General features: G+C 37.9%; 1 protein-coding gene across 3 annotated transcripts in view; it reads left to right on the forward strand.

The window, feature by feature from the left end:
- Positions 1-15,488, forward strand: part of ESYT2 (extended synaptotagmin 2) — a 93,778-nt gene that overhangs the window by 47,316 nt on the left and 30,974 nt on the right. For all 3 annotated transcript variants that reach the window (XM_076331908.1, XM_076331909.1, XM_076331910.1), the window contains exon 7: positions 14,141-14,196. In XM_076331908.1, the coding sequence (XP_076188023.1) occupies positions 14,141-14,196 (56 nt within the window). The remainder of the gene's footprint in view (positions 1-14,140; positions 14,197-15,488) is intronic.

A 15,488-nucleotide genomic window follows, 5' to 3' on the forward strand; every position in this document is an offset into this window, starting at 1 on the left:
CCAATTGCTGACTTGAGCACTGATCTCCCTCTACTCCCTTTACAGATTGGGTCTGTCCAGTAGTTTTGATTTATTTAATATTGATTTAGTTTCATTTAATATTGGCTGCCTTTGGAAAATTCAGTGCTGGATGTAATTTTCAAAATTATCAATACTGATGAAAATTAGACTCAGAAGGAGTGCTTGCACCAAGAATGTGCCCTAGTGAAATGGCTGGAAAAAACATGAAGTGGTTATGTAGAATGCAGAAGAATGTTGTTTTGGTTTGCTTTCAGTTGATCAAAAATGCCTTCATACCGTATGAGACTGTCAGTATCTTCGCTTCAAAACTTTTTAACATCTTTTAAAGGGGTTTGTGCAACACCTGGATAAATTCTGAAGCGTAGGTACTGCTATAATATTTAAGAATTAGTCTTGTTGCTTATAAAGTCAAAGTGATTTGCACTGTTACTTTGTATACTTATAATTTGCTATAACCTAAATTTTGTTGATTTTTATTTTGATAGTTTATGGAATGTTTTAAGGGCCATCACAGTTGGTGCTTGCACAATACCATATTCTTCTCTCCCTGTGCCCTCCCACTCAGTGTTACTGTCTCTCTTATACTGGGGTTGAAACTTCTGGTCCTGAAGGAAGCTGGTTAAGGGACATAAGCTGGCAGAATATTAAACACAACAAGAAGTGACTAGTTTCCTGTCCTTCAGATGTATTTTAGCATCTTGAGCTGGCTCACTAAGGAGTCAGGAGAGTGTCAGTACTAGTGTGAGGGTGTGAACAGAAATGCAAGACTGGTAGAAGGGTAGAAAGCAGTAGAAAGTAGAGGGAATCGGCTTGAACTGTAGCTTTGAGTAGTTGACACTATGGAGAATAGCAAGGTGGACTGGATTTTTGTAAGACCAACTGTGATCCTTCTTCTGGTCACCTTAACTCAAAAACTTGCCTGCTCTGTCTCTTACCCCACAACTAATACATTTTATCTCTGTAGCAATGGTCTCACTTAAATCTTTAGACAGTTATCACTGTAAAACTTACTACTGTTAAACACAGTTCCTGTGCAGAGATATGCTGCGTTTCCTATAGCAATGATGAAAAACGGTGTGATTTCTACTTTCTGTAGTATTGTATAGGCAAGCCTTGTTTGAGAGGCTGAGTTTATGATATGTTTACTGGGGAAATACAGTGGATAATGTTACTTATTAAATTATTATAATAATGTTTGCACTTTAGCATTGTAGTGGTAATGGGCTGCGCTCTACTAGTAGACAAGTTGTACTGAATTTCTAATGACTACTCACAAGTAACAGAAGAGAGCATGTTAGTCCCCTGCTTATAATAAATTTCTGATAAGAAACACAACTTATCTCATGGAATTGTATCATCGTGCCCTGTAGCAGACCTTAAATTTGTCCTGCAGAAATCTTATACTTCCATAACTTGATTAGCAGGAAGTTGTTCATCAGCATTTTAAAATACTTTGTGGCTTCTCTTCTGAGAATTAGTAGTGCTTATGGCAGCCAAATCAAGCCACGAGGTTGGCAGTGTTCAGAGGCTGCCTTTTGTGCTGCTATGAATTTCAGTAATGGCCCTGTATATTCTACATTCCAGTACATTCTTTTCCCTTTGTAAAGGCATCTAGGATATTGAGAACAAATATGTAAAAATGCTCATCACCTTTTAGCCTACTTTTTCTTATAGGCTGCAGGGATATATATGTTTGGTTTTTTTTTTTAAACTCTTTCAGTGTAACACAGAAGAAATCACAAAAGAATAAATTGTGAATATCATAAGAGAAATTAATTTTGGTGCAGAACTGAAGGCAGTAGTCAGTCCCACTTGCGTGCCATACAGCCAGTATAATTCCGTGACTGAACAGAATAGAAAAAAAGAACTGAGCTGTTACTGTCTCTCTTGAGAAGAGTAAAAGCTCAGTTACATGATTAACTTTTAAAAATGTCTCCTACTTGTCTGTTACCTTCAGTGGTGTGTTGTACCAGGAAGTTTTAAAGGATCCCTGCTTGCTGGACTTGTTTTTTTTCTATTGCACATAACAATAAATGGAAGTGTAAGTCACACCTTTACAATATTCTGTTTCTTGCATTCTAACCAAAGGTGAATAAGTCTGTCCTATCAATTCTGTCTAATTTGTATTCCTCATTTTTCCTCTTAGTTAAAATCCCAACTTCACAGGCTGTTGATCTTCACAGAGTTTTAGGAAGATTGTTCTATTACTGTTTGTTTAAACATATATGAACATCAGAATTATTCTTGTCTCTACTACTTATGCATACTGACACTTGTTCTGTGTTGCATCTAATTTATTCAGGGATTTATCAAACTCATTAATGTAGTAACAGATTGAAGTAGAGCTTTATATGTTTACTGTGACATCTGTCTGCATGGCTATTTCCCCAACAGTGAATTTGGATAATGTGTGTTTATTCATTTGCATTATTTTGCTTTGTCAACACTAGGATACACACTTTGCACATTAGATGCTTTTGACCTTTTTCATAGTCTCTTGATACAGAAAAAGCAGCATGGTAATTAGCAAATTCTTTTGTTTTGTTTTCCAATTCTCTTTACCATCACTTTTCCAGATGATTAATAAGCATTGCACATAACCAACTCTCTCCCTCTCTTACGTATAAAGAATATATGGGAACTTTCCATTTCTGTTTTCTGCAAGACTTGGAGATGTCCAATCGGGGCATCTTTTGGAAACTTTCCACTTTTCATGATGCTTCTGCCACTGTGTTATGTAGGTGAATTCCAGTGTTTGTGGGTTTGAGGGCTTTTTTTTAAGCATACTTGACAGTCTCAAATACTCCAAATAAAAGATGAAGGAAGGAAATAGCAAACACAGGAAAACTCAATAAATATTTAGAAGTCATAGCTTATGGTGGGATTTCCACCATATAACATGATATGCAATATGATTCTACATGATATCCGGTCTTGGTTGAATGTTTAACAAATTCCAAAATTACATTACCCTGTGATGAGACTTTAAGTCAGCGAGGGTTTTGAGGTACCCCAAAACACTTCTAATCACTGGGTTTTCTTAAAATGCAAAATAATAGAGTAGGTTTTAAAACAGATCTCAACTCTAGTATTTGAGTCAAAGTCAACTAGTAAAGTTTGAAAAATAGTTTTGAATATTTTTGCATGTGGAGTCCTTGCCCCCTTGCAAGAAAGGCTAGGAGGAGGTGTTACATCAGTGCCCCTGCTGCATTGCTGCTCGCACTGTCTCCCCCTCACTCTAAACGCTTCTCTGCTCAGTAGGTTCAGCTGCTCTCGGGAGAGATGTAATTTCTGGCTCTTAACTAGATGGTGCCCCGATCGGACATCCAGTAGTCCAGTACGGAGCAACCAGCAGCCTTTCATACCTTCATCTCCCCTGCCTACTGTGGACAGCTCACTGTGAACACAGCATATAAGTAGTCCTTTGTGTGTGTTAGTAGTTCCAAACTGTATTTAACTGTGCGTCCAGACTCCTGTGTCTGCCTCATCAGATCACAGCTCTCTGGCTACCTTTATCACTAGCTCAGGGCCTAAACCAGGAAGCCTAAGGCAGCCCATGAGCACGAGCTTTGGACCAAGTCTGTATTTGAATGGAGACGTGTTTTTTTAGTGGAATAGCAGGTGCAATAACAGAGTCACTGTACCCTATGAGTACAAAGACGTCTAATCAAATTTTAGCTATGAACAATGTTGGACAATCACTGATTCCCCACATAAAGATTTTATGTTCCTCTCCCTTTCCTCCAACTTACATAACAAAATGTTTACAGGAATAAGAAGGATTTGTGTCTTGGTATGAGTGCACTTTAGCATGTGTTGCATTAGTTCTCAGTACAGAGCCTTGATAAGACACAAATTTCTTGGTTTTCAGGGAGAAAGCATAACTTGTTTTCACTGCTCTGAGCAGAGGAAGAACTGAAAGAGCTTTGAGTAACACGGCACACATACTGCTTCATCGGAAAGTGTAACTGGTGTCTGAAATCTTGCTCTAGGCCAGTAAGCTGGCTGTTAACAGTCTCTGCAAGGCATATCACCTCTCTCGGTTGCGATGTGTTGTGGAAAGACACCACATCGTTTCTGGCTTCTGCCAGAGTTTCACTCGGTGACAAATCCTGAACGCAGTCTTTCCAGTGCCCTGTTAGTTCTGCCGCAGAGAACCAGCTGGCATTCCCTGAATTTAGCTAAACTTAGAGAATTATGCATTGCTGAAAGTGGTGACAGAGAAGGAAATGATATTGTTGAGCTATTTTGGAGATTTATAGGCCAAAACTTGTTTTTTAAGTATGGAATTTTATATGCAGTGCTTCAAAAAATGATTCATCAACTGGTAGTCTTTTGCTTGCTCCCTTTTTCTCCATAGGGCTCTTCAGTTTGCTAGGGTGGTGGCATTGCTTTAACTTACTGTCAGAACCACAAGTTTAGGGGTTCTTTCTCCTCTCCAGCAAGTCATGATATGGTAATGCCCAAAATGTAGAATGAAAATCTTTGTTATTTGACTGGACCGTGACTGGAGGGGCTCCCTCTTGTGTATCGAGCAATGTGTAGATTTGACTACTTTCTTCTCTCTCTACTGTGAGTTTGTCTGCTCTCAGTGCTATTTCCATACTACTGCCAAGTATAAGCTTTTTTGCCTGAACTTGGTGTTGCTTTTTGGAAAACTCTTCTTTTCTTAGGTTACAGAAGGTGTATCTTATGCTGAAGTCTGATTAAGTTTGGAAGCCGAAAGTGCAGACTGGAAACAACCTTACTGAGAGGAATGTGGGAGGTGGGGGGGAAGAACACCAAAGCCAAAAAAGCATGAAAAGAAAAAAGCATCTGTCACTAATATATGTAGACTAAGATTAGAGAGTGTGCTACTGCAGCGATATCGGTGTGCTTTGTTACTGCTGGGCTCTTCCGGTAGAACTGGACAGGAGGCACTGTGATGGGCAAATGTAGCAAATCTTGTCTGCAAGGAGAACCTACCTTCAAAGCCCAAGTAGTTAAAGCTTGATTTATGCCAGGGGCTTGAAGGCTGGTATTCGTTCCAAAACATTTCATGGCTTAAGATTTACTTGCAGAGCTCTTCTAATAATCCTGTAAATGCTTAGCCTTAGTAATGTTTTTTAATTTCTTAGCTCCAACTTGGAATTGAAAAGGATTTGTCTTTTACATTTCTGAAATTGACCTCTTTGTTATTTTTCCTGTACAATAGAAGGAATAGAAGTTTCCAATATTATATGTACTAATTGCATTTCTTGTCTAAATGGCCACTCTTAGTAGCACTATTTTTTTCAGTTTCTTTGTGTAATTATTTTTTACATGCTTCATGGTCTAAGGACTGATGACAGAATTAATTGGTAGCGTTTTTGAGAAGAGGTGTGTAATAATCAAAGTATTGATAGTGAGCTTGTACCGTAGGCACTGTATGTGTTTCATATGCTGTGTTGCAACCTTTTGAAGTGCTTTTTGGTCACATAAATTGAAAATCTTTCAGTTCTCAGTGGTGCCTCATAGGTTGTTCTTTGTTTTGTTTAGGGTTGTGGCAGTTAATACAGAAACCACTATGATATGTTTCAGTCTAGCGTAGGAGATGTTTCTCAATGCTGAATTTCAACATGCATTATGTTGCTCAATTCATTTACTTTGGTTAAGTCTATTTAGGAGAACACACAGGACTTTGCCGTGTTAACTGCTGTATGTAATATACTAAACAAAGCATGAAAAAATCAAAAGGAAATGCAAATATTTTCTCATTTTCTATTTATTCTGAAAACATCAGTATGTAAAACTGTTAAATATGGGATGCAGGTATGAACACCTTAGGACCATTTTTTTGAGGTATTTACGGTGTGTATTTGCCTTCTAATTTGCCTATGAATAATGAAAAAAGGAATAAATCGTGTAATAAACTGGGTTCTTTGTCTTAAAACAGTATAAAATTACTTATTCCAGAGCCTTGGTAGCCTACATAGATTTTTAAAGTATGACATAATGTAATGTCAAAACTTGCAATTAGAACATGAGAACCAGTCTGAAAGCACAAGTTGCGATTAGTCTTAGCAGCTCCTACCAAGCTACTTGTATGTTACATAACTTAAACGTTTGTGGATTTGCAGGATTGAGGAAGTAGTACAAAACTGAGGTTATTCATGTTAAGTTGGACTTTTCATCCCAGTTTAATTATTTATTTCTTAACTTTTTTCAGAGTTAAGATGAGCATGAGATTTGAGAACATATGCTAATAATTTGCACCATTAACTTTCAAAGAAGAATACACTGAAATTACCTTCAATTGTCTTAAATATGTTCTGTGTGTTCTAGCTCATAGTCTGTTATTGTAAAACTGTACAAGTAAAACTTACCTACCAATGTAAAATAACCCGTTTTACAACAAATTATTTCTAACAGTTTTTCTTTGCATTTGGAAATTAAAACCCTGATAGTTTTAAATTGATATTTATATAGAAAAGAAATCATAACACCTTAAAAAAAAAAAAAAACAAAACAAAACCAACAACAAAACAACAAGACTGTTCAGTGTACTGTATGAGTTTTAGGTAAGATCTTATCCACTTCTGGAAGGTATTACTGCCACTTAGCCTTGCTAACATTCTGTAAATAGATGTGCCTTAGCAAACTGAGCCTCCCACTTACCTGAAGAGAATCTTTTCCATCCAGTTGTTAACTGTGCATTCCCTTGCTGAAAATGTTAATTGCAAAACTGTTTTCCTAACGTCTGTGTTCATCTCTCGTGCACAACTTCTTGTAAGTGCTTGGCTGACAGCCTGATCTATAATTGATAGAGGCATTGTATGCTAATGGAAGATAAATTTGGAGGATGAAAGGCAGAGCTTTTGTGTAAACACTGTCTCTTGAGCAAACTGGACGAGTGGTTTTAACCTTCTTTTTGTCTGTTTGAAAATGAGCCTGATAACCTAAGTCTCTCAAAAGCATTTTCTAAAAATCAGTGTTTTCAGAAGTATAGGAAACTTTCACATGTACTAGTTGAACTCTCAGTATGTTTATTAGACTATGAATACATAGTCAAATAACAGTGTGGTAAGTGATGATGTGAATTCCACAGCACATCAGTTCCTCCATATTATGTGCTCAAGTACGTACTTTTTCTTGTATAAGGTAGGTTAGCCTTTTCTCACTAAAACAATCCTGCTAGTACTCTAGTGGAAAGTGGGCAAAACTAGTTTTAAATGAGAGATCTTTGAAAAAGACATTGAATACAAAATGGTACTGGAGCCAATGATACCTTCATGCTTTCACCTGAAGAATGATGAAAGTCACCAATCTCTGTACCGGGCTCTGTACAACTACTAATGGTAGTATTTTTCACTTTAGATTCTGTCCGTCTGGTTTCAAATAATAACAAATAATGACAAATGTATATGAACAAGTAGATGGCTTAGGCTGAATTTAGTTATCCCTACACATGCATCTAGTGTGATTCTCTGTAGAGGAGACACACCTGAAACAGGACCTCTGACCTTCTGGAGATACTACTGGATAGGATTCTCCCATGATGGGGAAAGCCGGAAGTTTTCCCGGCATAAGGAAGATGACTCCTACCCCACCTGCAGATTTGCAACTATGGAACAGATTGTATGGACCAGTGTAGCAGAGGAGGGCCTGGGAGCATCCGAGCCAGCAGAGCCTGGGCTACACTGAAGCACCAGGAGGAAGTGGCAAGTGAGCAACTCCCTGCTGCAGGGGACGGAGGCCCCCATCTGCCATTCTGACCTGTTGTCTCAGGAGGTTTGCTGCTTGCCTGGGTCTCAGATTCAGGATGTTGTTGACTGTTAAATCTTGTCTGGCCCTCAGACTATTACCCACTGCTGCTCTTCCATGTGGGCACCAACACCACTTCCAGGGGAGATCTGGAAAACATCAAGTGTGACTGCATGGCTCTGGGGACGAGTCAAGGGCACAGGGGCCCAAGCGGTGATCTCAATCCTGCTGGTAAGGGAGAAGGGACAAGAATGTGACTGGGAGTAGTCAGGAAGGATTTATGAATAGGAAATCATGGTTAACTAAGCGATAGCCCTCTATGATAAGAAGGCTGGCTTGGTGGATGAGGGGAGAGCAATGGATGCTGCTTATCTTAGCATCAAAAGCTTTACTGAAGTTATCTTCTGCAACATCCTCATAGGTAAATTGCTGAAGTACAGACTAGATAAGTGGAGAATGAGCTTGACTGAAAAGTGGCTGAACTCTTAGGGCTCAGTGGGTTGTGGTCAGTGACATGAAGTCTAGCTAGAGGACAGTCAGTAGTGGTATACCCCAGGGGTAAATATGGGAGCCAACACATCTTCATGGCTGTCCTGGATGGTGGGACAGAGTGCACCCTCAGCAAGTTAGTTTGCTTAAAACTGGAAGGATTGGTCGATGCACCAGATAGTTATGCTACTATTCAGAGGGACCTTGACAAGCTGGAGAAATGTGCCAAAAGGAATCTCATGAAGTTCAACAAAAGGAAGTGCAAAGTCCTGTGCCAGGGAAGGAATAACTATGTACCAGGACAGGCTGGGGGCTGACTGGCTGGAAAGCAGCTTTGCAGAGAAAGATCTGGGGTGTCCTGGTGGACAAAAAGGTGAACAGAAGTCAGCAATGTGTCCTGATGGCAAAGAAAGCCAACGGCGCCCTGGGCTGCATTAGGAAGTGCATTGTCAGTACGTTGAGGGAGGTGATCCTTCCTCTCTACACAGCACTGGTGAGGCACATCTGGAGTGCTGAGTCCAGTGCCGGTCTCCCCAGTACAAGAGACATGGACATGCTGGAGCGAGTCCAGTGAAGAGCCACAAGGATGATGAAGGGACTGGAGCATCTTTCATATGAGGAGAGGCTGCAAGAGCTGGGCTTGTTTTGCCTGGAAAAGAGAAGGTTCGGGGGGATCTTGCCTATAAATACCTGATGGGGCAAGTAAAGACCATGGAGACAGACTCTTCTCAATGGTTTCCAGTGACAGGACAAGAGGCAATGGGCACAAATTGAAATACAATAAATTCCTTTTAAACATAAAGAATTCTTTTTTTTTTTTTTTTTTTTTTTTTTTTTTAACTGCAAGGGTGACTGAACACTGGAGCAGGTTGCCTGGAGAGGTTGTGGAGTCTCTGCCTGTGGAGATGCTCAAAACCCAACTGGACACAGCCCTGAGCAACCTGCTTTAGCTGATTCTGCTTTGAGCAGGGGTGTTGGACTGGATGATCTCCAGAGATGTTTTCCAACCCCAGCTATTCTGTTTCTGTATCCTAATGGATCTCAAATGGAACTAGATGCCTGTGTGTGGTTAGTCAAAACACTATTTTTACTCTGAGATTTTAATTTTTACTCCCGGCATTCATCCCAATTGTGTTGACTTCAGAACTTCCTAAAAATTAATAAAAGTTTAAAAAAAACAAACAAACTTGAAATGCCACTAAGTTTTAGAAGAAAAAATTTGGATTGATATTGTATAACCAATTGCTGAAAGTAACCATGTGCTCACGATATCGGAGCCTGTAATCGTTTTATGGATGTTGAAGAAAACTGAGTGAAGTAGCACAGAGCCTCCCTTCAGATTGGCAAAGACAGTTTTTTGTATGTGTCTTCTGACAGAAAGGTCTATATTCCTATCTCAGAACCAAAATCATGTGTTTCTTGAGCAGAGGGTAAAAATGCTTTGGGGTATTTTGTGCAATGGAAACCAAAGCCTGGCTGTAAATTTTTCAGTTTCACAGTTGAGGGAAATCTCCACTTACGCAGAAATCAAGTGTGCTGTACATGACGTTAAGGGAAAAGTAAACTCAATTTGAAAAGTTTTCTGAAGGTGCTCATATCTAGAGCATTGTCTCACATTTTACCATTGCATTCATAATTTAGTTGGTGTTGTGTACCAGTTATTCAGGTAATTTATTGCACATTCATCCAGGGTTTGTATCACTTCATAAGTGGAAAACTAAAACCAAGCCTGTCAATATTTATTGCATATTTTAGAATGACTGTTGTTACAAGTAGCAAGAATATGATCTGCTTCATCATTATGAAATGTGCTTTAATTATTAATTTTTACCATGTTGTTCACTTAATGCTTTTGAGTGTTGTAAAAGCCCTTGTATATTTCAGAAAAAAATGCCATTCTGAGATGATGACACATTCTATGTTTTGAAGTTATTTTATAATGAGAGCAAATATCAATGTCACAGATACGAATAATTGCAGAGTAGCCATCTAACATTAATTGTTTCTACCATGTAAAAGAGCAAAGAGACCATAACTGTTTACCTTGTGTTTATAAAAGTTAGGATTTTAGAGGTATTCCAGCCTTTGGGTAAGGACACTTTTTCATTAAAATTTCTAGAGTCCAAAAATCAGTTATTTTATCACAGAACTTACTTTTGGAAAGCTATCTATTTCCACCTGTTTATGCAACTTGGTCACTAGAGCTACTATTACATTTGGAGAATATCTTTCCTAATAACATTATTTTGTTTACGTCCAATGTTGTGTGCATCTGGAAACATGAACTTGGAAATTCAGATTTATATGAAATAGTATCTGATGCTGTGTTTCATTTTGTCCTGCAAGATAATTTTAATACACATAATGAAGTAAATAAACGACTAAGAGGATGTCTTTGGAACACACTAGTTACAAAGACAAAATACCTTAATTGCGAAATGTAATTACCAGTAGACAAATAAAATTTTTCATTTTTAATTTATCCAGTGCTGCATTTCACCAATGATGAAAAGGCTAAAACAGAAGTGATACCAGCAACTAATGCAAGAAGTATTTTATCTTTGTTTCTTTATGCCCTAAACTGCAAAAAAAAATTATTGCTATTTAGTAAAAAGTTCAAAATTCTGTTACTTTTTTTCCTCCTCCGACATATTATTTTCAGCATCTGTTTGGGATATCGTGCTGAAAAGTAAATCAAAAGGAAAAATTAACTTTCTGATGAAACTTTCAAAATACAGTTTTAGAAATCTCTTAAAAATAAACCTAAGTTTTCACAGTAGCATCAATTCTTCAATATCTTACTAGAAAGCTCCTGTTATTTCTAAAGCCACAGAATTAAGCTTATAGGAAACACCTTACTCAGTTCAGCAGAGTGTCTCAAGCTTTACATTTCAGTTCTCTGTACTGCTGCTATTTTACTGTGGATACTTTGGGAAAGTGTTTTTTAAGGGTAGGAGCAGAACAATAAAAATGTTGGTTGGTTTTTTTTTTTTCTGGTATCATAGTTTCATCATTATTGTACCTGAGATATTTAATATAATTCCTGGGCAAAAATCACTATATGAAATGGATGGATAAAGGGAATACTCTGTAATTGTCAAGGGGAAAAGGGAGGATGCAAAGGCATAATTAAACATAATAAAATACATACAACTGGCAGAAATGTATTGTTTACTGCATTTTAGCTCACACAACATAACGGTATGTGAAGTAAGAAAATGAATTGAATAGAGCTAAACCATGAAGTTTAGCTGTTGTTCTGAGGGCTCTTCTCTTCTGTCTGATGCTGTAATGACGGAATGAAAATTTGTTTTGACTTTCTTTCATTCTTTCAGAGTCTGGGAAACATGAATATCCTGAAGGGTTTAGAAAATTGCATTTAGAGGAAGCAAACATAAACTGTAATGATCTGTATAAATTTATACTTACTTTGTTCTAAGTGTGTTGGTTTCTAAATGTTGAAATATGGCAGATCTCCATTGGATTCCTTTTAGTTGATGGAGGTAGAGAGAAAGCTTCTTTGAATCATCCACTGGAGTTTAAGTTAGATACTTATACTAGAGTCCCTATTTCTGTTTCTCTCCTGACTGTATGGCGATACAGGAGTGCAATATGGGAAAAGAAGGAGGCTAAGAAGAATCTTGCAGAAACTTTCTGAATGGGTATCAGCAGGGCAAGTGCTACATTTTAAGCATTCTATTGAAGTCTGTAGGTTTATTCACCCTTCTCAATGGCATAGTTAGGAAGACACTAATCTTACTCCCTGGATGGGACCAAATGTTTGTGTTCTGTTGTAAAATGCTCACAGACTCGTAGAATAGTTGAGGTTGGCAGGGACCTCTGGAAGTCATCTGGTCCAACTCCTCTCCTCAAGCAGGGCCACCTAGAACTGGTTGCCCAGGACCATGTCCAGATGGCTTTTGAGTATCTCCAAGGAATGGAGACTCCACAACCTCTCTGGGCAATGTGCTCCAGCACTCAGTCACCCTCACAGTAAAAAAGTGTTTCCTGATGTTCAGAGAGAACCTCCTGTGTTTCAGTTTGTGCCCATTGCCTCTGGTCCTGTCACTGGGCACCACTGAGAAGAGCCTGGTTCTCTCTTCTTTGCACCCTCCCTTCAGGTATTTATAGACATTAATAAAATCTCCCCGAGCCTTCTCTTCTCTGGGCTAAACAGCCCCAGCTCTATCAGCCTTTATTATAGGAGAGATGCTCCGGTTCCTAAATCATCTTCATGGTCCTATGGTCCTTTGTTGGACTCTCTCCAGTATGTCCATGTGCTGAGGAATCCAGTACTGGACCGAGCATTCCAGGTGTGGCCTCACCAGTGCTGAGTAGAGGGGAAGGATCACCTCCCTCAGCGTGCTGGCAATGTTTTGCCTAATGCAGCCCAGGATACCATTAGCCTTCTTTGTGGCATGTTGCTGGCTTGTGTAGATTCTTGCAGTACATCCCAGGATATGTCTTGCCTTTTGTTTTGGAATATTCAGTTATTAAATCTTACTACCTTTTCTGTTGAAGAAAGGATAATGATTTTTTTTTTTCTGCTTAATTGTTTGTTACAGGTAGGCTAGGTGCTTCATAGATAACATTGTTGAAATGTTTGGCCACCATTACAAAAGTATATTAAGTAACAGTGCTCCTTATGTAAGTAAATGTATTATGTGTTATCTTTAGTTGAAGTATTCACAAAGGAAAACACTAATTTAACTATTAATAGATCCTTTATAAAGAATAGTATGTGCTGGGTTTTTTAATAGAAAATGAACGTAGGGTGATTCTTCTTGCCTGTTTGTGGAAAGATGCAACATAGGTTCTTGTAGAGATTTTTTGTTTTGTGTCAGCATTTAACTGAACCACCACAATTAGTTTCTTAACTGAGGAAGCTCAAAATCCTTTTAACTTTTTTCATGCAGTTATCCTTAGATTGGGTTAGTTGGATTTGGAAGCACGGTGGTAGTTGGGTGTGTTTGGATTTGTTTGTTGCTTATATTCAGTTAACTTCTATGCAGTTAATTGAAAGTTTTTCCTGAGAAGGGGGATAAGGAAACTCAGTTCTATTAGTTTTGTTATCTAGAATGAGAAGATTATAGGATTGAAAAGGACATTAGAAATCAGTTGTTAATGCCAGCAGCCCTGAAACAGAATAATGTACCTTTATAGCATTTGTATGTCTAATATTCTGTAAAGATTTTCAGTGAAGGAAGTACATATAATCTAGCAATGAGTTATTCCTATTAATTATTTCTGAGGATTTTTCTCACTTTGATACCTAATTCTGTTGATACCTTTCTTCTTTACTGCATCAGTGGTAGAATGAATTTGTCTCTTTGTCATTGAAAACAGCCTCCTCTGTGTTTGCAAGCTGTTGTCACGTCCTCCTTCCACCTTCTTAATCCCAATCCTTCATTCTTTCCGTTGGTCATGTCTTCTAGATCTCTTATTTTCCTGGTCTCAAATGGGATTCTTCATCAGCTTATTATACTTTGCAAATTCATGTTGGGGTGACTGTTCATCTATAACAGTTCTACGGTGAATATTAAAATATTTCTCCAGAAAATAGGACCACATTTCATTATCTGATATTGGTTGTATGTAGTAGATATTATGTACGTGTATATATTAGGGTGTGCTTGTGTGTATTTATGTGTATGTGTGGAAGGGTGGGTAAGAGGATGGTGAGTTGTTTTTATAACTCTGTTTTAAAAACCATGGCTAAAAATTATTTAGCATGGAAGAGGTTTTGGTTTTCTGTTTAAGAAAATCCTGGAAACTGGTTATTAACCCTCCCCTGATCAGAATCTATAGTGATCAGGTTTATTTATTCAGTGTTGTGAATTCTAAGTCGCTTTTCTTTTTTTTTCTTTTTTTTTCTTTTTTTTTCCCCCCTTTTCTCTGTAATTCACAGCTTTTGGAAATTAACTGGACTGGACTGACCAATCTTCTGGATGTTCCGGGACTGAAGTGAGTATACGTAAAGCAGTGTTTGATATTCCTCCACCCCAGTAAACCCCAGAAAATCTGAAGACCATCAGCTAAACAATTTTAGGTTAAATGACTCTGAGCAGTTATCTCTTAATTTAGAATTATATGAAATTGTTCAATATATAGGAGGTAGTGATTTCACTACAAATGAAAGTACATCAAAAGTATATCTAGTAGGTCTTGTTAAAGACATTTTGAAAAGATCAATTTTAATCTGCTTTTTTTAGTGTTCTCAACCTTTCCAGATTTCCAGAATCTCGTGAATTTCCCATCTGCCCTCTCCTAGGACAGCAGAAAAAGAGCCTTATTTTTCACACCAGTGGGTTCACAGCATCTTGGCTTATGGTTTTATATGCTGATACATCTCTATTTGCTTGTGTAAAGGTAGTTAGAAATACCTTAAGACAGTAATTAAATTAAATAAACTTTCGAATTTCTTCAAGTACTTACTTTTAAAGCTTTCAGTTTGTTATGTGAAGATCAAATGGAGTAGCAAAAATATTGACCATATATAGCTAGAAAAAATGCTTGGCTTATTCAGAGCTTTTCAAAATAGTACGTAATAAAACCCCAAAGAAAAAAGCAGAAGCAGAGGTGAAAACCAAGCTGTTTTGAATCATTGCAGTCCTGATAAGGTTAAATCCATGAATATATTCATAATTATCAAGTTGTAATAGTTACCCAGGGGCTTTTTAATATTGAGACGAGGGCTAAGGGGATAATGGTGGATCTGCTACACATTTGGATTTTGTGACTAGTCCTTTTATTGGATCCCGTACTCTCAAGAGTTGGCTGACTCCAGAATTATTTTTACTGTTTAAAAACAAGAGTTTGAATTTAGGTATTAAATTAATCCTTTAGTGCTCAGATGCGTGACTGAAATGGATTTTGCTTTACGTAGACATGTGAAGCCATTGCATGGAATCCCAGTTGAACAGTTTGAAATTAGAACTTGCATTAAGTAGGTTAATGGCTGCAAGAATTGCTTATGTTTCAAGCCAGCTTAAGACTGCCTCTGAGGAAAAAGGTTTTCTTGAAGAGAGAGAAAATGGCTTCCAAAGTACAGCTCCTGAGTAATAATTTGCTATTTTGATATAACACTAATAAATTTATGTTTAGTACATAAGCTTACTAGGCTCTTGAGATTCATATCATGCTACATATTTGCCTGACTGCAAACACAAAACCTCAAATGTAAACAAGATCTCCCTAAGTATCTCAAGTTTATGGTTTCCAGAGCAACCAAGCTTGGCCACATATGCATATAATGG

Source organism: Aptenodytes patagonicus, chromosome 2 (genome assembly GCF_965638725.1).
Source record: "Aptenodytes patagonicus chromosome 2, bAptPat1.pri.cur, whole genome shotgun sequence".
In the NCBI taxonomy this organism is placed as follows: domain Eukaryota; kingdom Metazoa; phylum Chordata; class Aves; order Sphenisciformes; family Spheniscidae; genus Aptenodytes; species Aptenodytes patagonicus.